This window comes from Ailuropoda melanoleuca, chromosome 4 (genome assembly GCF_002007445.2).
Source record: "Ailuropoda melanoleuca isolate Jingjing chromosome 4, ASM200744v2, whole genome shotgun sequence".
Lineage (NCBI taxonomy): Eukaryota > Metazoa > Chordata > Mammalia > Carnivora > Ursidae > Ailuropoda > Ailuropoda melanoleuca.
In genome coordinates this window covers 92,760,151-92,787,827 of record NC_048221.1, presented here as the reverse complement: position 1 = coordinate 92,787,827, position 27,677 = coordinate 92,760,151, and the positions used below count along the sequence as shown (strand labels likewise).

The following is a 27,677-nucleotide window of genomic DNA, read 5'->3' as shown; positions in this document are numbered from 1 at the left end:
AGAAATAAACATCTGGAAACAGAATTCCATACTCTCCCATGTGCTGCTCCCCTGTTCAGGCTGTGTTTACCACTAGGGAGGTGGCCCCAACATTGACAGGTCACAGCAACATTCCCGGAGCACCAGTTCTAGGGACAAGGGTCAAGGCAGGTTTGGTTCTCAGGTAAAAGCTAAAATGAAGAATGCCCCATCAACGTACCACCCCCATCGAGTAAGAAATCAAAATTAAAAATTTGGATAAACCTTAGAATCGGGTGCCTTACTAATTCTCATTTTATGATTTTGAGAGAAGACAAAGGTACTCAATTTCTTCAGCCATTCACTAGCTGACTCTAGCAGTGCCAGGCAGTTATTTCTTCTTTCAGAAGAATATAAACAAATCATCCACGTAGCAAATATTAATGAAGAAATCATGATAAATCGCACACCGCAAGCACACACACCCCTCCCCATCCCCAGACAGCTTTGAGAACAAAACATCCCCTAGTCACAGAGATCTGAATGAGAAAAGCCACCCCGTCTGAAAGGGTCTTCGGGTCATCTTCTCCCAGAAAGGATGTGAAAACTCAGTAGCCAGCTACGGAAGCATACTGCATCCAAGACTTAGACACAGGAGAAAAAACAAAACCCAGATTGGCCTGCAGGAAATCGCCTTGCAGCCGTCGACTTCCTGGGGTTCAACACACAGGGCAGGTAAAGGAGGAAGGCAAAGAAGCTTGGGGAACAAGTAAAGAAGAGAAGACAGATTCAGGAATAGATTATAAAGCACAATGAAAGTGGTATTCTTGCCGATACAGTATGGTATAAAAACCTAAATAACGTGTTTGTATATATTTTTCAAAAATAAATTTTCTCTTTAAAAGATGGGGCAGAGGCAAGAAGAAAAAAAGTCCATAACACCCACTCGCGACCCCCCAAGACCCCGCTAGAGCAGTTCCTTTGAGCATCACCATCCTACCTAGTTGACACTTTTCCCCCCACCCCAGGATCTGCTCTTGGCCACTTCAGGGACGGATCAGAGAGGCCCGCAGGAAACCCAGGTAAGGAGCCTCTGTTTCTTTTGAGAAAAAGTAGAGGTTAAAGGAAAATGCTTCCCTTAGAAGAAAGCCATTCCAGTGGCCGAAGGCCGGGTCAGGGCCCTACCGCAGTGCTCAATTTTGAATCAACCCTGAAATTGAGTCTGGGGCAGACTGGGAGAGGAATTTAGGTCCTGCTCAAAAGAGTGATTCAAAGAGCTTCACAAACTAGCATTAAGTCTGTAACTAGACACAGGAGTCAGCGGTCACTAGCAGCACCTTGAAGAATTCAAGATCTTTGCTCAGCAGCAGAAAACCCTGCACACAACCCCCTGGAGGCTTCGCCTGCCGTTCTAAGCCAACAGGCGGGGAAAGCCGGGCTTTCCGGGCTGTTCGCAGAAGCACACCGATGTATTTTCTCACTGCATGAAATTGACTGCATACTCTTATTTTCCCACCGGCATTGCAGTGGTATCGGTGAGAGTATAGATTTCTTGTTTTTTAAAATCAATTTTACATAAAAATATGCATGTGCCTATATTTACACACATCTATAGTTACGTACAATTGTCAAAGTCTTAAAGGCTGGGGTTTCTAGCTTTGCCCCTCCCCACCCCCCCAACAACCCTCATAGAAAGGTTTTTCATTTTGATTAAAAAAACCCAAAACAACCAAACAGGCTCGAGAGCTCTGAACAGTCACGCTGGTGGATCAGTGAATGCAACGACAGGTTGGCAGGTCAGGGCTGCTGGGGAGCCGTGGGGGGAAGGGGAGTAGCTGCCTCGGGCTGAGTTTGCTGGTCCTGAAGGTTACAGTTTTGGTTAGAGAGAGGCCTAGCTAGCTTGCTGAGTCGGTCCACCTCGAGCTTTGAAAAGTAAGGTTTAACCCTGGTGTCAGTTTATCACAAGTGCATTAAAAATATATCAATTTCCACATTTATATATGCAATCAATCAAATTGAAAAGGACCAGACAAACAGTGCAAAGGTCAAATGACTGTTTTATATTGGGACAGTACATTTCATATTTCAACGAAAAGACAAAAATGCAGTTTAACTTAAACACAGAAAATAACGGCATCTCTCAGATGCCTTATTTCTAAATCGAACAAATACACAAATTCTGTTCCCTTCCCTCCCCCAATGCAAGCCCACAAGCTTTGCCCAAAGTCTTGAGTTTTCGATGCTTTGAGGCATCCAGCATCTTGGACTTGTGAGGCGCTTGAACGTAGCAATTAAAACGCTTGAGAGGTCTAGCGAATGGCATTCGAAAGGGACCTCAAAGTGCAGATATATCTTTTCAAACATGTTACAGGCTGAGCTGGCTCTTTGAACACTGTCACTCTGCTTAAATTCAGGAAGCAGGCTTTAAAAATGCAAAAGGCATACAAGTTGTAGTTCAGTGCAAATCTTCAGCTGGTCATTGGAAAAGATTCCAACAATTAAAAAAAAAAAATCCTTTGTCACCTGCCCTTCCCCCCGCCCCCCAAAAGCTGAAATGCAGGAAAAAAACAGAACAAAACAAAAACAGAAGCACAGATGGCTTTGGAATCATTTAGGAATCGACTACTTCCAATTAAAAAAATTCAATAGAGAATCATTAAAATGAAAAAACAAAAGTAATCTTGCTTTGTTTAGACCGCTCTTCGGGTATAGAATGAACTTCCGCGTGGAGCGCGTTTTGAGTCGCGTGGAAGGTGGAGGCGCTGGAGGCGGGGCGAGGCTGGGGGGCCAGAGACCGCAGGCAGGCGGCGCAGGAGCTTGGGGCGGCCGCCCGCCCACCGCTGCTTCAGCCGTGGAGCCCTTAGGTTGCAGTGCGTCTGTGGATTTTAGGAATGTTCTCGTCACTTTGTGACACACACTCTGTTTCAGCGTCACAGGTTTTACAAATGGTTCAAATTCAATGAAAAAGATTTGCCAGAGGCTGAAAACCTCCGCCTCAAAAATATGAATGCAAAAATACTACGGGGAATGAACCAATTTTGTAGATACCTACATACAAAGTTTCTAGAACATCTATAAAAGCACAAAGTCATAAGAATTTTTTTCCATTACATTAGTTTATATAAAATGAATAAATAGTATTTATAGATTTAATGTGTCTTATGTACATATACATGTGCTCTGTTTTAGCTTAAATAAAAATGCTACAAAGTGGGAGACCACTTAGGGAGAAATCATAACCAAAAAGAAAGATCAGCCTTTTAAACTAGCTACCCAGAAGCCTCCATAAAGAAGTTTCTGGGTGTATCCAAAACTAAGGAGAGGAATTCTAATAACACTCTACCATCCCCTCCTGTTCACCTCCAACAGCGTAGAAATGCGGACTTTTCCTTTCACTGATGGACACTAGCTCAGCTAGCGCCAGAGCTCGCTTATTGCTGAGAGTTAAATAGGAAAATAGATTAGCGTTGGACCAAACGTCACTTATTTGGGGGCGAAAAAAAGGCAAAATCACTCCGTGTTAAGTGGGAAATGGAGATCTCATTTATCTCTGAGGTAGGAAAAAAAAATGTTCCAGAGACAAGTAGCATAACAAACTCTGAGGGAGAAAACGTGCCTTGGGAGAGCAGTACACAGCGCGGCCCCAGAACATCGCGCACAAAGAGATTGTACCGTCTTGTTGGTGAGAACAAACTGCTGGAACTTGTATGAGCTGCGCGACCCCAAAGACATGCTATCACGGCGTCCACTTGCACGTGAGAAATACTGCTCCCCTCCACACGCGGGTCGGGGGTTAGCACGGGGTGTGTGAAGGGTGTGTTTTCTGGAGGTATTCCTGACTCCTCACTGGGAGGGGAGGTCCCCGGTGAAGTGCTCTTAAATGCCGCTTTTAGAGCTTACTTTGGAGTTCTGAGATCGGGATCTCAACTTTAAAAGTCTGTTTTCCTTCAGTTTCCTAAGCACAAGACACATTTGGACATTTCTGCTAGATGACTAACATAGCCAGAAAACTTTAAGAAAGGTTGGCTAGACTACCCGGGGACAGTAAATAAGAGGGGAAATTGCTGAGCTGTGAAAGTTGCTTATTCGGTCTAAGAATTCTTGGGTGCTTCAAATTGATTGGAATGTACAGTCTGGCAGACGAATTTGTATGGAGAGAAAGAGAAGCTAGTGGATGCGATCAGAAACCCACAATCCTAAGCACTTCCTGCAAAACGGTTACAGCTGATTCTGGTAAAGGTGGTACACGGAAGCTTACGTGCAAGGGGACTGTGGCGGTCCGACACACTACCTAATCCGAGCGGCCGGCAGAGCCCTCCGGGAGGCAGCCGCGGCGACCCGCGCTCTCAGAGGCCCAGACACGTCTTGTGATTGTCCTGGAGCTTTATCCTCTTCCTGCTGGAGCTGGAGTAGCCCTCGTCGCTGCCCAGGCTCTGCATGCTCCCCCGCTCGTCCGAGTCGCTCACGCTGCTGCTGCTCCAGTCCAGGTCGCCCGTGAGATAGTCTGTGCTTTCGACGTCCACGTCGATCTCTTCTGTGGGGAGGACGAGGGACACCGGTGAAGGCAGGCTTCGGGATGGCGGGGCGGGACATCCCAGCCAGCCCTGGCAGGCCCTGCTCTGGGCCTGGTGCCCTCGTGCCAAAAGGAAAAGGGGACTCGGTACTGGAGGTCCCCTGCCTTGACGTCGCTAGCCCTTGGGCCGGGGCTCCGTTTCTCCCCTGCGCTGCCTCTGGGGACACACACGTACCCCCCACCCCCCGCCCCCAGACAGACACACAGGCCGGGCCGGCGCTCACCCCTGTCGGAGTCCGAGCGCTCCGAGGAGACGGTGGAGCCGATGCTGTCCATCCGTATCCTCTCGAGGCCCAGCTTCTCCAGCTGCCGCTTCAGGTGCCGCTGCTCTCGCTGAAGCTGGTCTATTTGGTGAATGGCTTTTCTGTCACAATCTTCAAGTTTCTACAAGTCAAAGGGGTAGTTGTTGGAGCCCACAGGCCGATTTCAAAACTGGCAAGGATGCTGCATCTTGCCCTCGAGCCGTGAAATAGGCTGGGTTTCCTGAGCAGCCATGTGGTGTCCCTGGGGTTCTGGGGGTAAGCGTGGCCCCTCTAACACCGCAGAAGAGCCAGCAGCCCCCCTTGTCTGTGGTGACACCCTGAACACTGCTCTCTGCACTAGAGCCCAGGGAGGGACGGGAGCAGGAACACCGCCATGCAGGAGGAGGGCTAGTCAGCTACATGTTCTAATTATATCAACACTTGAGTTATTCCAAATCTCAATTCACTTCTGTTTGGTAGCAGGAAACAGTCTTTTGAAGTCCTGATTCCAAATTGTCCAACATAAGCGATTAAACGCACTTCCGAAGACCACTTGTTTTTATAAATCTGTTTGACTGTGGTTATGTTGCTCTAACCAGAGGTTCTTTTTCCTTCCAGAATTGTCATGTATGCAGGCCACCAACCAGAATTAAAGTGACAGTTGTCCAACAATGACTAAAGGATTATAGAAACATGCTAAACAGGGAGTTTTGACTGTGGCTCTCAGGAGTCCGAATGCCACTCCACTCCCTCCCCTTCTGCTGTTCAAGCTACGTGCCACCTGCAGACTCTGTTTCAGATCCTCTGCGAGGTGCTGGGGATACAGGGTGAGCATAAAGACCTCGTCCCCTCCTCCGACAACGGAGACAACCAGTCACACAAACCATGGTCAGATGACAACTGTGATAAGTGCTAAGAGAGAGATCCAATAATAACTCCACCTGTGGCAGGAAGGACGTAAGCAGGTCAGGAAAGGTTTCCCTGCACTAGTGATACCTGTGTTGAGATCTGAAGGATGACAAGAAGTTAACTAGGTGAAGAAGGGAGGGGAAAGCATACCAAACAGGGGGAACAGCACGTACAAAGGCCCTGTGGTAAGAGAGCATGATAAGTGCAAGGGGCTGAAAGGGCATAGGGCACAAAATGCTGCTGTACAGGCAGGTGAGGGCCAGGTCATGCAGCCTGGGGCAGGCCTGCTGACAGTCTGTCCTGAGCCACTGAAGAATTTTAAACAGTGTGACATGTTGACTTGAGCTTTGGAAGGATTATCCTTGGGAAGCACAGAGCTTAGCTCAGAGGCAGCCAGAGGAATACAGGGAGGCCTCCGAGGAGTTCACCGCAGTAACTGCTGGTGGGGTGAAATGGGAGTTGGCCTGTGAAATGTTTAGGTCTTGGAGAGGACTTAGATAAGTATGGCTACAGAGCAAGGGCTAGCAAGGATGACCCTGAGTTTCTGGCTTAATCAAATGGACAACTGGAGGGCCCTTTACCTTCTCCTACACAGGGGTGAGAAATAGTCGGTTCTGGACATGTTGGGTTTGGGACGCCCAGGATCATCTAAGAGGCAGGTTGGAGGGTTCTCCAGAGGAAAGGACTGTCCTGGAGATACGTATTTGTTATCCCTCATCAACAGACAAACCCTTATTGGACAGGTAAAGCTAAAGAGGAATCCCAAGGATATACTTACCTTTATGTGCAATTTGGCTTTTGTCAATAAACTCAACGTAGTGTGTCGGTTCGATTCGGGCCCAAGCGGAACCAGCCCCTTCAGCTTCTCCAGGCACAAGCGAAGATGGGCCCGCCTACACAAACAAGGCCACAGTAGCATTGAGAATGTCACAGTGGGCCAGAAGGCACTCTGGAAGAACACTCTAAAGGCGTAGGAAGTTGCCCAGGCCCAGTAATGGCAAATGCCACCAAAGACCTCTGGCCAAATAAACATCTTTGGAAATTGGACAACTCTGGTGAAAGCCATGGAGAAGCCAAACTGGGGTTTTCTCAAGTATCTTCGTAATATAGGTGTTAGGGCAGGGACTACTACTATTATTAGGCATATTTATCAGGTTAGCTCCAGGTTTCTGGGTTATAATTGTGACCTGACAGAACATGCCAGGATTTGAATCCTTTCAACCCATACTTTTCCCATTTGCGGACTACTAGAACTAGAGCACTGCCGTATATAGTCTGTACACATGTGAATGACGTGTATGGTTATTCATTATAGCTTGCTTTAGCAAAGATCAAAACCACCCAAGTCATCAACAATAGGGAGCTGGTTAAATAAATTATCGCATATTTATGCAGTGGAATACTACACAGCTATGAAGAGAACCAGAATGTGCTCTGTTTACTACTAGGTAAGAACTCTCAGATCTCTTGCTGTTCATTTCACAATATATGAAACCATGCATGCCATCATGCCATCTTTGGACAAAACAGGAAAATTACGTTTTCTTATACGGACATAAAATCTTGAACAGTAAGAAACTACTAACAACGGCAAGGAGAGAGAAGTCAGGGCATAGGCAGAGATAAGGAAAGGGAGTGAATTTTTACTGAATAATTTATATCTTTTGGTTTTTCAACTGCTATTCAAAAAGTCCATTTTTTTTTGAAAATAAGGAAAAAGCACATCCTCAGCATTGCTACACTACACAGGCGTGCAAAACAGCTAGAGATAACCACATGTGGGCCTTGGAGGGGGCACAGAGGCGCAAGGGAGAAAGACCTGAGGAAGCAGAAGCCGCAGGGAGCCACTGAAGAGAACCTTTAGTCACAGACGGACCAGAGTCCCTAAAGTTTTGGAAATTAACACTTCATCTCTTTGCGCTTTATTCGAGAACCTAGCAGATCCCATGAATGGGAGAAGCAGCCAGAATTCAGAGTTTTTGCCTCAGCCCACCATGTCCTTAAAGCCTTCGCAGGCCATTCCAACCCACAGCGACTCCTGCACTTTCTGAGTCCTCACTGGTTTATGCTAGTCAATGGGAAGTTCCGTGCTCTGCCTGAACTGTTTGGTATTTGCTACTTAACCACTCATTCATGGCAAACTCCTCGGAAAATGGACTGCCACTTAAGCACTGCTGAGTTACTACAGTGCCTCCCCCTCCCACCTCCTCAACAAACGTCTGCTGAGTGGGTTATGTCACCATTCAACTAGACAGTAAGCTTCTGGAGGACACAGGCCATCTCTACTCCACCTCCACACCTTCAACAGTGCTTAGGCTCCTAGGGTTTTAGACACATGCCCCCAACCCTCACACAACCATCTGGAGCAGAGTTCCTGGGAGCCTGTGAGGCCACCCTCCCGCTGAACTGGGAGCCAACCTTAAAGCTTAATTTGCCCTCTCCCCGCCTTACAATTTTTGACGGTATTAGCAAAAGTTGGGACTAAAAGATGAGAACCGCTTCAAAAGGCTCCAAGAAGTCCACATGTATGATAATGACCAAGGAAGTCCATTCACACCCTTCATATCAAGACATTGGGATGTTCCCCCCCAAGGCAGATCTAACAAGCAGTGCATAAGACCTCCTTCTGAGCCCCCTGCCTCATCTGCTTCCAAGCCTCCTTCCTTGTCTAGCTCTTGAAGCTGTCCCAGCTGTCCTAGACTCTCCGAGGGCCCCCTAAGCCTTGACAGACTTGAAGAGTACAGCATTCACTCTTGAGCTAGGAAGATTTAACGGTACAAAAATGCCTTACTCTTTGACAAGATTTCCACTTGCCCTGAAACCCTGTCTATTGGAATGGCCACAAGCAAAGGCTCCCATAGAGGTTTGCTCCTCCCATCACCACAGGAAGGAAAAAGAAAAGCAGAACCTGTGTGTAAAATGTACCTGTTCACCTTGGATAATACTACTCAAGAAGAGTCATGAAAATAGATACTAAAAACACTGTAAGTATAGTCACATATAGTTATCCAAATTATTTCTCCCAAAGTTTATACACAAATTGTCAAGTTAAGGAAAAAAGTTCAAAAATTAGATATAGACATTTTTCAGCTTACTTGTTATCTGCAAAGACTGCATGATTCAGAACAGTGTCCTATTAGTCATTTTATGATGTGGGTTTATCTACAAATATGAGTATGTAAATTTTTTAGGAAGTTTGTCTACTGATAAAAATATAAGAATAAAGTCATCTTTCCATGCATTGTCATTTCTAGTTACATAGGGAGTCTAGCCCAGAAAGTATAATTCTCACTACCCAAATGTGGGTTTTTCCAAAGAACACTTCCAGTTGTGAAACTAGAAATAAGCCATTTGACTAATTCAAGCTAAGGATAATACATGTTCATTCAGTGTTTTTTTGGCCTGGTTCTATGAAAATAAGACCAGAGCTTTTTCTGGATTTTTGTCACGATCCAAAGCCAAGTTCTGTGTTTGGTAGTGCCTGTCTTGGCCTCCTCCAGCACCTCACTGCTCCAGCCCAACGGTTGCCCTGCCCTGCCCACCTGCCGGCAGACATCCCCAGGCTGTACCTGGGCCAAGCACAGGGGAGGGGTGAGGTCTGTGGAGCAGCCTCAGTTCTATCATGTAGTAGTGAAATTCAACTCCTGAACCAGATAAACAAGCACACGGACCCCTCTGGAAACCGCCCCCTCCCCGAGGCTCCTCAACCCTGAGACACACAAGTGCACACTGCCGCCTGGGATCTGGGATCTGGAATCCCTCAGCCAGCCTTGAGAGCACCCAGGAAGCGCGAGACCCAGAGCGAGTAAGACAGGGACCTGTCTCAGCTCCTCCTCCCCAGTCCTGACTACTCCCCTGTTCAGGGCTCTGGTCCTCAAGGACCGGATCAGTGTCCGTTTTGAACTGGGTCTAACTCCCCCTCGGGGAACCAGCAGAGGTTCTGCCACGTGTACTTAACAGGAGGCCACTCAATACCCCAGTCTGATCCCTACTTACACCTCCTCCCATCCCATCTTCTTCAGCCAGTCCTCCTCCTGTTGCCAAGAGCTGCCTCCCTGCTCCCTACCCCCAGCAGAAGAGGGTTGTGCCAAGTCCTGGCTGCCTCCTGCTCCCAGCTGCCTCTCCTGTTTGCGCTGATCCAACTGCTTTGTACCTGGGTCATGAACTTTGACAAACTTTGTGTGCTGACTCTTCAGAAATAGCGCTTTAATTATTCTGAATGGACAGATACACCTTTGGTCTACTGTAGCATAAAGAGACCAATCTTTGATCTGAGCTATAATCAGTAATGCTCAGAATCAAGTGTGCCCTATAACCAGGGATAACTAAATTAGATACAAACTATAGCTTTTCTTCAGTAAGGTTTTGAAAAGGATCTCAAATTTTACTTTTGTTTTTAGTTCTTTTAATAGTCTGAATCTGTCCATTACCACACAACCAAAATGTTGGCACAGTATGTAAGAGCAAAGGTTTGGGACCCTGGCTTTGCCACTTACTTCCTGTGTGACCTTGAGCCAATCACTTAACTCCACGTGGCATCAGCTTCCTCAGCAGTAGACAGGAACACCACCTCAGAGGGCCTGTGTATTAACTGGGACAAGGTACGGAAGCCCCTGGCCAGGGTCTGACTGGAGTGCTCTGTATATGGCAGCAGTTATTCTTTCCATTCTAGCTTCTTCTGTAGACCAGTAATTACCGAGAATGAACAGATTTGTAGAGCACTGTAATATTCCTTTGAAAATCAACAGGAAACTCAAAGTGTCTCGCTAGGTAGATAGAGGCTATCTGGTAAAAATCCAATTCTTCCTTAAAGAAAACAGTGATCTTTTGTCATTAAAGAAATTTAATGGAAAATGTAACCTATCTTCTATGGCAATACAGATCTTGCTTATGCTAAAGATACCATTTTTTACATTAAAAAAAAAATCACCAAGAACAGTGAAGGAGACCATCAACGAATCTAAAAGGCAACCTATTGAATGGGAGAAGATATCTGCAAATGCCATATCCAATAAAGGGCTAGTACCCAAAATATATAAAGAACTGATACAACTCAACACCCAAAAATATAATCCAATTAAAAATGGTCAGAAGACATGAACAGACATTTCTCCAAATAAGACATACAGCCAGCCAACAGACATATGAACAGATACTCAACATCACTCATCATCAGGGAAATGCAGATCAAAACTACAATGAGAGATCACCGCACACCTGTCAGAATGGCTAAAATAAAAAACACAAACAAGTGGGGACGAGGATGTGGAGAAAAAGGAACCCTCTTACATTGCTGGTGGGAATGCAAACTGGTACAGCCACAGTGGAAAACAGTCTGGAGGTTCCTCAGAAAGTTAAAACTAGAACTACCCTATGATCCAGTAATCGCACTACTAGAGCAAAACAACTAAACACTAATTCAAAGGGATACAGGCACCCCTGTGTTTATAAGCAGCATTATTTACAACAGCCGAAGTATGGAGGCAGCTCAAGTGTCCGTGGATAGATGAATAGATAAAGAAGAGGTGGTATAAATATATAAACAACATAGTATTACTCAGCCCTAAGAATTAAATCTTGCCATTTGCAACGACGTGGATGGAGCTAGAGAGTATAATGCTAAACGAAGTCAGGGAAAGACAAATACCATATGATTTCACTCACATGTGGAATTTAAGAAACAAGACAAATGAGCAAAGGGGGAAAAAAAAAAAAAGGCAAACCAAGAACCAGTCTCTTAACTACAGAGAACAAACCCATGGTTACCAGACGGGAGGCGGGTGGGGGGATTAAGAAGGGCATGTGGGACACACACTGGACGATATGCGGAAGTGTTGCATCACTATACTGTACACGTGAAGCTAATATTACACTATGTTAACTATACTGGGATTAAAAAAATTCAAAAACTTAACAAGGATCTCATAGAGCTAATGCACGCAAAAGAAAAGACTCCTTCTCCCTCAACAGATGACTGGATTAAGAAGCTGTGGTCCATATACACAATGGAATATAACTCAGCTATAAGAAAGAATGAATTCTCAACATTTGCTGCAACATGGACGGCACTGGAGGAGATAATGCTAAGTGAAATAAGTCAAGCAGAGAAAGACAATTATCATATGATTTCTCTCATCTATGGAACATAAGAACTAGGATGATCGGTAGGGGAAGAAAGGGATAAAGAAAGGGGGGGGGAATCAGAAGGGGGAATGAAACATGAGAGACTAAGGACTATGAGAAACAAACTGAGGACTTCAGAGGGGAGGGGGGTGGGGGAATGGGACAGACCGGTGATGGGTAGTAAGGAGGGCACGTATTGCATGGTGCACTGGGTGTTATATGCAACTAATGGAGCATCGAACTTTACATCGGAATCCGGGGATGTACTGTATGGTGACTAACATAATATAATAAAAAAATCTTTAAAAAAAAAAAAAAAGAAAAGAAAAGAAAGAAAAGACTCCTTCTTGGCCACACATCACGGAGAATCTTGGCTAGAAGGGAGCCCAAGGCTGAGAGGGAAGCATCTGAAGGGCACCCGATCCTCCCTGCCCCGGCTGCACTGCCACAGCCCCAGGAAAATCCAGGGGCACATACTGACCTTGGAAGTCCAAGCACATCTCTGGATGTGCTCTCTATATCCAAAGCACCTAAAATCTCTCTGCTACAACAGCAAGAAGGATAGCATATTTAGGAATAAACTTAAGACAGCTTAGGAAGGATCTCTACGAAGGAAACTAGAAAAATTTGCTGAGAGACAGAAGAAAATCTGAGCAAACAGGAAAAAGCACCTTCCTAGATGTGAAACCTAAAAGCAAAGATGCCAATGTTACCCAAGTTTGTCTACAAATTTAACATAATTCCAGGATAAAAATCCCAAGTGTTCTTCTTAATGCTGGGAAATTAGTCTAAACTCCATCTAGAAGAATACATGTATATGGGATTGCCAGATTTTTGAAAAAGAAGAGGAATGAGGAATGTGCTATACCAGATAAAAAATTGTATTAGAAAGCTTTAATTAAAAAACTACACACTAATACAGGAATGGGCAGACAAATCAAGTGAACAGAATAAAAAATTCCCAGAAACAGACGGAAGAATAGGTACGAATTTAACATATAGCAGAGACAACACTGCACTACAATCTAAGATTTAGCTATAAAATATATTTTGATACCACAGTGTCCTGTTGTTAGTTTTCCTTAAGTCTTGTCAGTCATCAATTATGGAAAACTAAATATCCAAGTGAAAGGAAGTCATAGATGGAGAGTCTCTGGGCTGCTTGAGGCACTCCCTCCTACCGGAGCTTTGGCACTGACGAAGGCCCCTGGGCTGGCCAGCAGGCTCTTAAGCCTGAATGCTGCTCTTTTTGTTTCTGCCTCCAGACTTAAGCTCCCTCTAGTCTATCTGTTTCTCTCTCCCTCTCAGGCCAGCAGATTTGCAAATTGGAGAATAAACTGGGAAAGAAGCAAGACTATGGGTAGACTGTGCCATCTGTAGACAGTGCTCCTGAATTTGCTAGGTTACCCCAAAAGGTCTTCCTGACTTGAACGTGGTCACGAGTGGGAACGGTATCCAATCAAGCATATGTGAGGAGGCACTGCTGTCAGAGATTACTTTTTTTTAACTGAAGGTGTAACTGAACACTCCCCTTTCACAATAAAGTGTAGGACACAAAGAAGAATGAGAAGGTCAGAGCAGACTGTACAGGATGGCAGCCAGTGAAGGGGGCAGATAAGTAATTAAGTTCACAGGTGGAAATCTGGAAACGTACACTTGGGTCTTTCATTCACTTCCTCCGCCTGTATCTCCGAGGAGGATTACTGTGCACCGCTACTTTCATAGGTGCTAGGATACCACGCTGAGCAACATCAAGTCCCTGCCTTGGAGCTTCTTAATATTCAGTTAGAGATCAAACATAAATTATTGCAGAATTATTGATCTGAGCTACCTTCAGACTATGACAGATAGCAGCTCTCACTGAAAGTTCTAGAACAGGCTCCCCTTTGCCCTCTACCAAACCTATTCTTTCTTTTCCCTCACCCATATCTTGTTTGACTTAAAAGGTTGTCAAGCTTTCATAAAACCATCAGAACCTGTTTTTTCCCTTTCCAAATAGATCACATTCATTTCTTCATTCATTCACACACAGCACACTTCCTATGTACCCAACTTTCATTACCAAGTAATGGGAAAGACCAAGACTTTTATTTCATGTTAACCCACTGGAGCCTAGAAATAATATATCTGCAGATGCTGACCTGAGAGTAGAATGTGGTATCTTAGGCGATCCATGTCCCTTCTCTTTGAGAAGAGCCCTACCTAACAAGGCACACAAGACCTTGCTGAGTACTACTTTTCATTAAAACTGGGCTTCTGATTCTTCACCAAAGAGGAGAAAAGCAAACAATAGACAATAGCCTATTTAACTCTGAAGTTTCACCATCTTATTTCCTAGCTTTGTGTGGGCACAGACTTAGCCAATTAAATAGCTTCATAGATTCTACAGGGTAATTGGAGGTTTAATAAAAATTTCAGATATGTCACGTATGAGCTGTATAGTGAGAAAAACAGGTTTAGTATAGAGTAAGAAGCAACAAATCATCTCACAGGGTCAAAAATTACTCCCTAAAAGTGATTACAGGTCACAAGAGATACTTCCTCCAGATTTGGGTTTGAGAAAAGAGCCTTACCAGGTTAAGCAAAAGGTCCAGGTGAAGACTACAAGTCATGCTTTGAGGGAAAAAAGTACTCTCCTCCTTTCCCTAAAATGATCTCTTCACAAATAACTGCCAGATGCATCATTATTACCAACTTAACTTGAACCTTGGAAAGTTCCGAAGATTTTTGATAATTGTGATGATAATCTTTATAAAAGATACAGACATAGTTCTATATGCTAGCTGTACGGGAACAGGCCACTCCATGAACAAGGCAGAAATAGCACTTCATGGTGGCTACATTTTGAAGTTATCACTTCTCTATGAATGAAATACATATATACTATGAATGAAATACATAGTATATTCATTAATATTTCCTTTCGAGAGCCCAATTTAAAAAAATGTACACAATACATGTGATGGTTAGTACTTGCTAGCTTTCTCACCCTTTGACTATTAAGGTCTATGATAAAAAGTCACGTAGTGCCCCCACTGCTCCAGCAGTGACTGGAAATTAGCTTTGTCTTTTCTCCAAGTTTTTCCAAGGCCAGATGCCATCTATCCAAGAAAGACAGATTCTAGTGGTACAAATCTGCGTGTTCCTCCACACCATCCACGTAGGCCAGATTTGCACACTGATAACTGCATCCCTTCTTTGTAATAACCAGGTCATGCCCTCAGCCCCATGTGGCAACAAAGCAATGTGGATTTGTTACAACACACTACAGTGAAATCTGAATGTGGTCAAGAAAGTTCAGAAACAGTAAGAGTGGTGCAATGTCTACCACAACTGGGGCCCAATGCAAAAGTTACACCCCTACCCTCTTCCGATAGAAGGAGCTTGGCCATTTGAAAAGCCAAAGTAACGAAAGAGACCTGCAATGAATTAGAATATCCTGCCAGAAGAGACCCGACTGCAGTGGTTTCTCATACCAGACCAGATGCCTCTGAAATACTGTTAGACCAAATGAAAATAACAGCTTAGATCAGGCTGCTGAGTCCTCCCCACAGAGCGCACACAAAAATCTTTTGTCATGGGGTCAGAAGACTCTAGCAGAGGTAATCTCTCTAGACCAGCTGCCTAATTCCAGCAAGGCCTGCATATGTACCATTCCAGAAAAATGAGTGTCTATTATTAAAGAAGATGCCAGAGCCTTCTTTTGGGGGAAAAAAAAAAAAAGTCCATTCTAGCACCTGACTCCTGACCCCCGCCCCCCCAGCTGCAGCTTATATGCATTCACTCAGCCTCCATTGGCTGAAGGGCATTCACACCAGAGGAATTCCCAGCTAAGAGAAGGAAGACAGGAGAATGATCAACAAAGCCATATAATAACAATAAGATTAAAAACATTTCTTATATTCCAACAGGAATTAATTACAATGGGAATACAACAGTGATCTAAAAATATATAAATACAGGAATACCTTTTAAAAGAAATATGCAAGATGTACAGGGAACACTAAAAACTTTACAGAAAGAAAACTGATCTGAATGAAATCACAGACCAAATACTGGATGGAAAGAGCTAATACATGGACATGAACTTTTAACAGCTAATTTATACTGAAATTATTAAATTTTCATTTTGAAAATCCCAAAAGGATTTGGAGGTTGGGGAGATGGATTGACTATACAATTCATAGAGAAAAATAAACTAGGAAAAATAGCTAACAACATGGTAAAATTAAAAAAGAAGGGAGGAATAGGATTTGCTTTACCAGATCTTGAAGTGCATAAAACCTCAATGACTGACACAATGTTCACTGGCGCAGGAAGAGCAGCGCAGATGATCAGTGGAACAGAAGAACCAGTCTAGAAACAGACTTAGCCATGAACAAGAATTTAAAATACAATAGAGGCAGCAAGTTCAAACAGTGAGAGAAAATGGATTCTGTTAAAGGAAATGATAAACTGGACAATAATATGATACTCAAAGGGGCAATCTCTTTCATATAGATCCTTCATATTATATAATCTTTTCAAAATAAAGAAAAAAGCCCAAAACACCCAAGTAGAAAACTGGGCAGAGGTTATTAATAGGCAATACAAACACACAAAGATAAGAAAATTATTTGTGCTAATAATGTAAGAAATGCAAATTAAAACAAGTTGTTGGTTTTTTTTTTTTTTTAGGTATCAAATTCATAAAGGTCTTAAATTATAGTATCACCTTGTGAAGGTATATGGAAAATACAGCCTATAACCTGCCTGGTGGGCAATCCAGCAGTCAATATTGAAAACTATAACCATGTGTATATCATTATTTCCACAACTATAAATTTACCCTAAGGATATAATTACAGTGTTGGACAGAGATTTATCTACAAGGTAGTTTAAGGAAGGTGTGTGTGTGTGTGTGTGTGTATACACAAAGATTTTATTTATTATTTGAGAGACAGAGATTGAGAGAACAAGTAGGAGGAGGGGCAGAGGGAGAAGCAGATTCCCCGCCAAGCAGGGAACCCAACGCGGGACTTGACCCTAGGACCCCGGGATCATGACATGAGCCGAAGGCAGATGCTTGGGTGACTGAGCCACCCAGGTGCCCCAGAAGTATTGTTTATGTTAGCCAAATACTGGGAAGAACCTAAAACAGGGGACTGGTTATGTGAGTTATGGTACATCCATAGGAGGTAATACTGGGCATTCACTAAAAGTAACGTTAGAAAAGGAGACTTAAGGACACTGGAAAATATTCATGATGTAGCTTGAAAAGACGATAGAAATCATTTACTATGTGATCCCATGTTGATTTTAAAGATTTATTTATTTATTTATTTATTTATTTATTTGACAGAGAGAGAGACAGCCAGCGAGAGAGGGAACACAAGCAGGGGGAGTGGGAGAGGAAGAAGCAGGCTCATTAGCGGAGGAGCCTGATGTGGGGCTCGATCCCAGGGATCTGGGATCACGCCCTGAGCCGAAGGCAGACGCTTAACTGCTGTGCCACCCAGGCGCCCCCCCATGTTGATTTTAATAAAGCATGCACAAAGGTCTAGATGGATACAGAACTTAGCGGAATGTTAGCAGCTGTTACTGCTGCAAGACCTGTAACAGGTGATTTTTATATTTCTTGTGCTTTTTGGAACTTCCCATTTTCTACACTAAACTACATTTTTAAGTTATTTTCCAAAAACAACTGTGGAGATACACTTCAAAGTTCCACTGCTGTCCTCTGGCAGCTAGAATTATGGAGGATTTAAATTGTTTTCAGAAAGACTTTCTATATTTCTCAAAATTTTCTGGGGCGCCTGGGTGGCACAGCGGTTAAGCGTCTGCCTTCAGCACAGGGCGTGATCCCGGTGTTCTGGGATCGAGCCCCACATCAGGCTCCTGTGCTATGAGCCTGCTTCTTCCTCTCCCACTCCCCCTGCTTGTGTTCCCTCTCTCGCTGGCTGTCTCTATCTCTGTCAAGTAAATAAATAAAATCTTTAAAATAAAAAAAAGAAAAAAAGAAAAAAAAATTTCTGTAAGATTGTTATTTATTTATTTAAAAGATTTTTATTTGAGAGAGAGATTACAAAGGGAGTGGGAGAAGCAGACTTGTCCCTGAGCAGAGAGCCTGATGCAGGCAGGGCTGGATCCCAAGACCCTGGAATCATGACCTGAGCCAAAGGCAGATGCTTAACCGACTGAGCCACCCAGGCACCCCTATAAGATTAGTTTTAAAAAGAAAAACCACACACTCACTTAAAGTGTTTCCTTAGGAGGCTAGACCCACAAAAACTAGTTACAGTTCAGAGAAGCACAGGCTGAGTTATAGACGCAATCTATACTATTAACTGAACCCTCTGCCCCAGGGGCTTGGGCTTCATCCGGCTCTGTATTCCCAGCACCTAGGACACAGCATCTTCAGTACTCCACAAATGCCTAATCTAGAGAATGGAAGATACAAGCCTTCTAGAATGGTGGAGGTGGGATATTTTCCTACCAACACCAAGGATATCAAAGTGGTAGTGTTGAGTATATTGTCCTCAGAGTGGGGTCCTGATGAACACCAATTACTCAGAATCTCTAAAGTTCCACAGAAAAGGTTTCTGTTTAAAAATCTAACCCAAGTATAATCAACTCTGCAATATCAAGGAGGAAAGCAAATTCCCATTGTTAGAAGTTCTTTTCCTAAGTTTTTGTTTTGTTTTTTAAGAGCCACGTCAATCTTTTTATGTGATGTTTTAATGTAAAAAATGGCTAAAATATATATGCACTTAGCAAAGCGGGATTCTTTTATAGGAATCAACTACTAAAACCAGGAGACTACAAGAGCAGCTGTTCAACTGGCTTCAAAACCCGAAGATTCTTAAGCATCTACGCTCATAACAGGAGAAGAGCCGGACAACTTTAAGTTCCTCCCCTGGACTGCAGCAACCAATGTTTGGTTAAATTAAGAAACTTGAGTCTTTACTTCCTTCTTTTCTGTTCACATGCTCTGGACTAGAGAAAGAATTATCAAGACCTTAAAAGACCAAATTCCGAAAGAGAAAGAACAATAAGGAAACTAGATAACTTTTCAGCGAGCAAAAGTTGACTGGTCACAAGGAAGCAGTCTGAATTAAAAGCAGCTTGCCCAGTGGGGACTCCAAATCCAGTTTTCTAGATTCTTTGCCTCCATAGCCTCTCATGTATACCTCAATCTGAGGACACAGTGTACTCACTGAAACTGTCTCTGCATCTTTCCCATTAGACAAACCACATTTCTCTAGGATGGGGACCGTGCTGATTTAATACCCCCAGTGTGAACTCATTTAATACCTAGTACTGAGCACAAGTTCTTGAGACACTGTAGGCAAAACAACAAAAGCAACAACAAACCACCCCTGAACTGCTAAAAGGTAAAACTGGCATTGTGTGGCATTCTTGCCGAGGTAAAAGGCATAAAGTAGTGAGTACAAGAGCCCTTACCTTAAGAGGTAAAATTTTTATAACAAAAATGAGTGCCTAATGGAATAAAAAAATAAATGCCTAAGTAAGGTGGGGGAGGAGAACTAGAAGACTTTTCAGCAGAAAGAGTTTACCCAGTTCACCCCAAAGGCAGAAAGTTGAGAAAGAACCTAAAGATGAGAAAGAGAGGCCACATCTGACTATCTTTCCGCCTTAAAAGACACTTTTGAGTTCCCAATTCATGATAAGTAAATCCCTAAAGCATAAAGGAAGCTCTGACTTCAAACACAGTCACAATCAGAGAAATTAAAAGGGAAGAAGGGGGACGGGGGGAAGCACGTGTGCCGCGAGGCACGCGCGCACACATACAACTCCTCAGCGGAGTCATGCTAATGTTTGCCCCGTTCCAACATTCTCCTTCCTAGTAAGTCGGTCTGCCCTTTCACCAACGAACCGTGTCATTCAGATCCCGACTTTCAGAGTCAGACGCCCTCTTCAAAGAAGGTTTGCATGAAATACCCATATGTATTTACAGAGCCATCATCACACATCACCGTCTGGTTCGTTCAGGGCACCGAGACAGCCGCTCAGTCTGAATGGGTAAACCGTACTTCACACTGATGGGAGCTCAGAGCCCAGAATGAAGCTCGTTCAATGGTTCTCAGCCCTGGCTGCCCATGAGAATCACCTGGGGAGCTTTTAAAAAAATACCAGGCAGAGTCTCAACCCAAACCAATTAAATCAGAATTGCTAGGGGTGAGGTATGGGCATTGGTTTCTTTCCTTTTTTTTTTTTTTTTTTAAAGCTCCGCAAGGAATTACTATTGATTTTTTTGCCCCAGCATGGTGAAAGCAAGTGGTTATGTTTTTTAAAAAAGTCTTTATTAGAGATAAAAGATTTACTTTAAAATACTCCATGGAGAGGGGTAGTTTTGTTTATACAAGACTGACAAAATGTTGATAATTGTTGAAGCTGGGTAATGGACACACAGGACTTGATTACACTGTTCATTCTCATATACTTGAAGATTTCTGTAAGTTATTTTATAAAATTGGCAGAAATAAAATTTGTTCCTTCTCCCCAAATGTATAAAGGTGGGTAATTTAATACAAAAATATTTTTAAAAACATCAAAATAAAAACTTCGCAAGTGACTCTAACGTACAACCTGAGTCCAGAACCACTAGGCTACATCGTTGAAGGAGGGGCAAACCGGATTTAGAAAATAAAGATTTAAACAAACAGCAAGAGGCAATCCAGGTGAGAGAGATCAACTCAGGCTCAGCCAGATGGATCCCAGGGAGGGTGGCAGGCCTCCTCTAGTGAATCACCATCTCTAATTTGTGCTATGCATATATTTGCCTGAATTTTGAGAATCTTTATTCCCAAGTAAACTGTAAATACACACACATATGTATGTGTATTTATATATATCTGGGTGTGTACGTGATTTAAGACAGAACCATCAATTATATTCAGTAGCATGCAATTTTTTTTAAAAAACACTATTTGTGGAAACACTGCTCATGACCTAAAATGCTTTGGCCTGTGAGACAGTCACCCAGAAAGGCACTCCTGCAGGAGGAGCAGGTTGCAGGAGTGAGGGGTCGGGTGCACTCTCTGTAACCTGCGAGCCCTTCATCTACCTAAGTGATTTAGGGGCAGTGCTATTTCGACGGCCTGAGGAAACTCTTACATCAGGTGCTACTTGTGGAAGAACCAAGAAAAGCATCCAAGTCTCCAAGACCAGAGGATATATCAAAAAAAAGACCCCCAATCCCATTCCCCAAATCCCCCACTCACCTATTCTTCTCCATTTCATTGTGAGTTGATCTGAAAGAGGGAACAATAAGAAAAGAGTAAGATTCTTCTTGTCTTAAAGGACTACTTCAACACCAATACAATTATTTTAACTTCTTTTTCTCCAAAGTTGGTAGAAAACAGAAAGGGAGGAAAAACTCAGTGGGTTGCTAAAGAAATGAGTTCCTTTGAGGAGTTAGATAAATGTAAATATGTAAGAGAGTTCAAGGAGAAGTGACAAACTTAAGAGGCATGCAATCCCTAGTGGAAATGCAATCCATTTTAAGAAAGGAAATAAAAGGTGTCTATTTATATGAAGAGAAAAACAGCTGCGCCATGTGATGTGAGTTCGGGTGATAGAATATGACGCTTTCTTCAGGCTGAGGGTAGAAGAGTGGAGGTGGCACCCCCTCCTAGTCCTGCAGTTTTTTCTAGGTGTAGTAGATATGCCAAAATTTTATGCTAAGTTGCTTAACAATAGGATACAATTTTAAGTGGATAAAAAGAATCCCTCTTCCCTCAATCTTTCTACTCCCTGACATAATTATTCGATCATGTACAACGTCCTGAAAAACACCACTGGTCAACAGCTCCCAAATGATTCCAGGAAGGGGCTTCTAAAACTTAGCTCAACATAAAGACGATACAGACTGGTTAATGCCAGTTAGGATGAAATGGGAAGTCTAGCTTTGCCACTGACTGGTACTGTAGAAGAAATAAAATTCTTTACCATCTTGTCCTTGGTTAACCCCTCTGTAAAATGGGAGTAAAAATAACTGTCAGTTATCTACTGAACACACGTAGATCAATGAGGTGGCAACTGTAAAAGTGATTAGAGAGCCTTGGACGAAAGCTGTGGTGGATGTGAAATCCTATTATTAAAGTGTTTATAGCTGACCTTGAATATAAGGCCTGGTCTAAGAATTTATGGACAAGTTTCCACCAAAGTCACAGGAAGTCAGTCAATATGGTCACTAAAGTGTCTTCCCCACACAACTCCTCCCTAATTATAAACTTGAGGAACCTCCCAGCATTATAAAGGAGCTGAATCTTGACCTTTCTTAATGGAAATTCTCTGGAATCTAACCAGTTCAGGAGGTAACTCCCTGGCTCAGGCCAGAACCTTCCTGGGCCTATAGAGAAATTCTCACAGTAATCATGGAGAAACAGGACCTCTGTGAACGCTCTGCCACTCATTTATATCAGAGGGGCAACCACCACCACGTTCGTTCATAACAGAGAAGGGCGGTGAGGGCGTGTGGGGGGTGGTTTGGAGACTTGGAATGAGAAATTTCCAATCCAGCAATAAAATTTCTCTTCCGCAAGGCTCTTGGGACACCAATTTTTATTAACGAGGAGAACCAAGAAAATAATGACAGTATTTTAAGTTTTAGAATATTTGTTTTCTAGGTAAAGGACCTCAAAATTTTACCTTAAAAATTTACCTTAAAAGCTTTACATTGATTCACTTGGTTTTCCCTCAGCCTTCTTCAGTTACATTTTTCTCAAGGTTTACTTCCTGCAATGGCCGGCAGGCTATCACAGTTAACAAGAGGCAGGCCTGCACTACAAACCATTGGCTTTAAAGCACGTGGCATTTTAGTTTTAACAGGGAATAACAAGTTCAAAGTCTGACAGGTTTTTTAAATGGATGAACGTATATGATAGCAGCTGGTCAGTATTTCCCTGTTTAACTGTAGGCAAGGACCATTCCAGGAAGGTGGTGGAGGAAAGGTGGTGGATATTTGAAAAGAATATAATCTCTGACTAGAGAAAATAGCACACAGGGCACTCTTATCAAAAATTTCTGGATTCTTTGAAGATACATATAAGAAAAATTCTGAATCCCCAAGATAAATTTCTTAAGAAATTCCGTAGGAAGGACAACTCCTTCCAGACTTTGAATAGTTTTGGAAACTACAGATCTTATTTGATTACTTAAGAGTACTGAACACATTGTGATTTTTACAAGGGGACGTACATCTAATTGCTAAAGCATTACTGAAGTGCATTTGGGTGACTGAAACTGAGTTTGTTTTTAATGAAAATAAGCCTTTTCAATAACGATCAGAGATTGCTTGCCAACTCTGTTAATGGGTAAACATTTATATTTTTAATTAAAGCATTATAAGAATACATAGATACCTTGTGTCAAAATTATTTTCCATGTGGTTACTGAAAAGATTTGATAACTCTGGAATTGCTGGTAAAGGTCAAATGTCACCATTAAAAAATATATTCTAACAAGGGGCGCCTGGGTGGCTTAGTCAATTAAGCTTCTGACTCTTGATCTCAGTTCAGGTCTTGACCTCAGGGTCATGAGTTCAAGCCCCACACTGAGCTCCATGCTGGGCATGGAGTCTACTTAAAAAAGAATATATGTATACATATTTTAACAAAAAGATAACTAAGCCAAATTACAGCGTGTATGAAAATGGGAAACGTTCTTAGGTTCAAAAAGATTCTCTATGTCAGCTCAGCTATATAGCTACTGTTGCCTAAAAGAGCTAGGTGGCAGGTACTGAACTTCCTCTTTCACGAGTGCCAAAGCCTGCTTTACAATTTAACAAAATATACCTTTAAAAACTCTGGATTTCAGTTCTAAATAATTAGTAACTGATTTCAAAAATCAGTAGGAAAGAAAAAAAAAGATTCCACCTCCCTGTATTCCAGTAGTTCTCTGGATGATTCTGAAACAATCAGTATTCACAATTTCATTTGTTTTTGTTTTTTAAACAACTAGAGAAACTGGATTAAGATCTGCATTTTTAGTCCCCAGTAAGTTGGATATGTGGCTAATTTTTTTTTTTTAATGTCCAGGGAAAAGTAGCCCCCTGACTCTACAAGAAAAGAGCACAGCATTTCAACCTGAATTAACAAGAATAAACTATCATTCAGTGGTTATGTAAACCAGCAGTAATCTCTCCATTGCCCTTACCTCAGTTCAAAATCCTGACCATACATGGCCTTGAAGGGAAGTCTAATTCAAATCAAGGGGGTCAAACTGCATTCTCTGGGGCGATGTCTCACTGCTCAGGTAAGGGTCATCCCAAATCAGGCATGAAGGAAGTGATCACATTTATTTATTTATTTATTTTTTTTTTAAAAAGATTTTATTTATTCATTCGACAGAGATAGAGACAGCCAGCGAGAGAGGGAACACAAGCAGGGGGAGTGGGAGAGGAAGAAGCAGGCTCCCAGCGGAGGAGCCCGACGTGGGGCTCGATCCCACAACGCCGGGATCACGCCCTGAGCCGAAGGCAGACGCTTAACCGCTGTGCCACCCAGGCGCCCCGGAAGTGATCACATTTAAACAAAACAACCTGCTCTTGCTTCATGTTTGCTTGGTGTCACCTCCAGGTTTAATCATGGTCTCTCAGAGATCCTTGCACCACTGAGGATATTACACTAATTTGTTATTAGTCAAGAATATGGGAAACTGTGATAGCCTCTGGTCTGTAACCATGGAAAGCAAACCAAGCCCATTAACAGAAGAAAGCTTTTCCAAAACTCAGAAGTTGCAGCGATTTTTTCCATAACGACACTGGATATTAAAGAGAAAGAATCTGTTTCTTGGCTTGCAGTTCTCAACTATCATTATTTTTCTTTCCTAATCACCTTTGGGGGCCAGCCTACTTCTCTTTCAACATCCCTTTCTCTTCCTCTCCCCACCACTGAACCTCCTTCAACTTTCCTGTGAAACTTAGGGAAAAATAAAGTGCTAAGGATTAAGCCTTGACTAGTAAGGTGGACAATTCCTCCCAAATCAAATGGACAAGAATAAAAGCAACAAATGGACTACCTTTTTCAGGAAAAATAAACCAAAAGGCTTCAAAGTTCGTCCAACCAAAATGCAACACAAATAAATTGTTTATACCACTGCATAATACAAGTCAGTACTGACGTTCTTCTTACAGGCCCTTAATACCCACACACAGATCTATTAGCTATCACCTTCAGGTAATACGAAAGATGGGAGGGAAAGGAAAACCCACGGGGTAGTTAATTACCAGGTTCATCCCTCACGTGCCTTCTTATTCAAGAGCTCAGCACATGTGTGCTGCTCACATCCTGTGGTTCTACTAACGCTAAGTAACAATGGGATGAATCAAGGACAGAAGCAGCAGCAAGAACAAGTGAGTTTTAGGTTTAAGTGGGACCTCTTGGCTTTTAGTGGTCTGTTATGCCACAGAGGCTAACCAAATATAGTTACTTGCAGGGAGGAATAAGGATTCTAAGTCAGTGAAGAAAATGTGAATGACTTTTACTGGAATGAAAGGTGTAAGTAAACAGACCTAACAGATTTCCTAGCTAACTTTTATTTTAAGGGCAAAGGGAAAAAGGGGGTGTAGCATTGATAGAGTACTCAGAGGTACCAGGATCTATACTCAGGGTTTTAATGTGATTTCACTGACCATTAACCATACACTTCCCAGTGAAATTCACAGATTTTAAGAACTATAAGGCTAACAAAATGCTTGTGGCATACTAATATTTTAATATCAATCCTCCATCACCAAAAAGCAGGTTTTAACCTTAATCATTCCTCTTTATTATAGATATAACAGATTATGAGACAAACCACTGCATTTCATTATGTCAAATATGAAATCCTACCACCTATGCTAAATCAGACTTTAACATGTTAATAAAATCTTCACTATGAAAAGCAAAAGAAATGGACAATGTCCAGCATTTTCAATTACAAAAACCTGCCCTGAATCTGCAACTTCTGAAGGCAACATATTGTCATTGTTACTAATCTCACTGGACGTTTCCACAGATTTTTGTTCCAAAAGGGAAGAAAAGCAAAATTAAGTTAAAAAGTTCATAAAGAAATGTAAAACATTTCCATTTCTCTTTTCTGTCCCCTCAACCCAAACAGAAGGGCTGCTTCCTCCAATGGCTTAAGACCATGTGTGCCTTACTGAATCATGATTGCTACTTAATGTATTTACTGGGTTATAATCACAACAGGCAACTTCCATTCTGCAGTTTGTATCATCTGCAGTATAATCTAAAAAAAGAGAAATATTTACCAAATTACCTGCTACTGCTGTTATTCTTCTTGGATTTGTTCCTCCGTTTTAAGGCGTCTCTGTCCTTGTTATTGTATGGTAACATGGAGGCATAACCATGTTCAGCTTCTAGAAAACCGAAGGATCCAGTTAATGAATGAGCCTAGAACATTCAATACTCTCTCCCCTCCACAGTATTTCCTTTTTAAATTTTATTTTTCATTAAAAGAATATCTTGTTAAACGATGCAAGGTGGAATTCTTAGAACAATGATTGTTTTTTTAAATTGTGTGAATACCCTCAGTTCGGAGCAGGTGTAAGGAGCATTCCAGCTGCTCATTGTTGAGAAAGACACAGCAAGTCGCTAAGCTCATGGAGCTTGGGTTCCCCATTGGCAACGTCCAGCAGGTTGGCGTGCTTTAAGTGGGACCAGCCTCGGGCGACGGTCCGGGGCAAACGCCCGGCACCCAGAGGGAGGGGAAGGGGGAGCGCAGGGGAATCGCTGCTCCTCCAGCTGGGAGATGGGGCGCCGGGCCCACTTGGGGGCCGGTCGGGACCAGCCCCGGTGAGGTAAACCAAGGGCCTGGCCGGGGGGGACCCCGAGCACCCCACTCGCTCTGCGGTGGGGGGCGGCGCTCGGGACTCCGGGGGGCAGAGGCCCACTTTCCACCCTCATTCATTGCCTTTGGGGCAGCGGCGGCCTTCCTTCGGACCGCGCGTGGGGAGAGCTGGAGGGGTTGGGAGCGCTCGCGGTCGCGCTCTCTGAGCCTCCAACCACCCCCAGAGCGGCTGGGCGCCCCTACCCCGCGGCCCGGCTCCTCAGAGCCCCTGGCCCCGGCTCGGGACGGACCCCTCCCGTCCCCGTGCACCTCTCTCCCGCCGCTCCAGGTAGTCAGCCGCCTCCAGCAGCATCTGGATGTTCATCCGAACCGCCGCCGCCATTCTGCACCGGGGGCCGGAGCCGCGGGACCAACCCCCACTGCCCACGGGCTCGCCGCCGCCGCCGGACACCCGCACCCTGCTGTGGACCCCGCAGAGCAGGGTTGAGAGAGCCTCTCTGGCGACCACGCTCGCCAGAAGGGGGAGGGGTGTCCCGTGAGCTGGGCACCGCCGACACCGTGACAGAACCCGAAGAAGAGCAGCAGCCGCCACCGCCGCGGAGTGTTTATCTCCGACTCACCATCCCCCCGCCCCCAGGCCCTTCTCTTGACAGGCCCGCTTCGGCTGCGTTCCTCATTGGGCACCCTAAATAATGCCCCGCCCCTGGCCTTGTCCGATTGGGGAAAAGCGTTACGGCCCCGCCCCCTAGGGTCCGCTCCTCTCTCTGGTTGGTCACGCTTGACAAGGCCCGGGATCCACCCCCTCTTTCCAATTGGCGACAGGATTCGCAACTCCGCCTCGTGCTCCTTCCCTGTTTTCCATTGGTTCTATACCGACAACCCCCTTTTGCTTTGTTAGTATTGGCCCAGAGCTACAGAAAGCGAGCCACTTTGCCTATCTCCCATTGGTGGAGCCGGCTGAAACCTCCCAGCTACGATGACGTCACCTTTCTCCGAGCCCAGCGAGCCCTGAGTGGCTGGTGATCAGCGGCGCCGCTACTCCTCCCCTGATCTGACATTGGCTGGGGGGGCTG

At 43.8% G+C, this 27,677-nt stretch overlaps 1 protein-coding gene across 3 annotated transcripts; it reads right to left on the bottom strand.

Annotated features, from left to right (window-relative positions):
* Window positions 1–829: 829 nt before the first annotated feature.
* MXD1 (MAX dimerization protein 1) lies at window positions 830–27,235 on the bottom strand. 3 transcript variants are annotated; one of them, XR_854053.3, is made up of 7 exons: window positions 26,914–27,235; window positions 26,074–26,173; window positions 21,030–21,059; window positions 6,461–6,575; window positions 4,756–4,915; window positions 4,217–4,492; window positions 830–2,834 (listed from the first exon to the last, which is right to left on the bottom strand). XR_854053.3 is itself a non-coding variant. In XM_002914905.4 (6 exons), the coding sequence occupies exons 1-6, from the start codon at window positions 26,984–26,986 to the stop codon at window positions 4,305–4,307; spliced, it is 666 nt and encodes a 221-aa protein (XP_002914951.1). In that variant the 5' UTR covers window positions 26,987–27,235; the 3' UTR covers window positions 830–4,304. The 3 variants fall into 3 exon arrangements, 1 of the variants encoding a protein (XP_002914951.1); XR_854054.3 differs by having other exon boundaries at window positions 4,250–4,492; XM_002914905.4 differs by having other exon boundaries at window positions 830–4,492.
* Window positions 27,236–27,677: the final 442 nt, after the last annotated feature.

What these genes read in the sequence shown, in the direction of transcription:
- MXD1 (XM_002914905.4), bottom strand. Translation starts at nt 26,986, where the DNA reads ATGGCGGCGGCGGTTCGGATGAACATCCAGATGCTGCTGGAGGCGGCT. An exon ending in AAGAATAACAGCAGTAGCAG is followed by an intron (nt 21,060 to 26,073) that starts GTAATTTGGTAA and finishes TCCCTCTTTCAG; the next exon opens with ATCAACTCACAATGAAATGG. An exon ending in GCGCTCGGACTCCGACAGGG is followed by an intron (nt 4,493 to 4,755) that starts GTGAGCGCCGGC and finishes TCCTCCCCACAG; the next exon opens with AAGAGATCGACGTGGACGTC.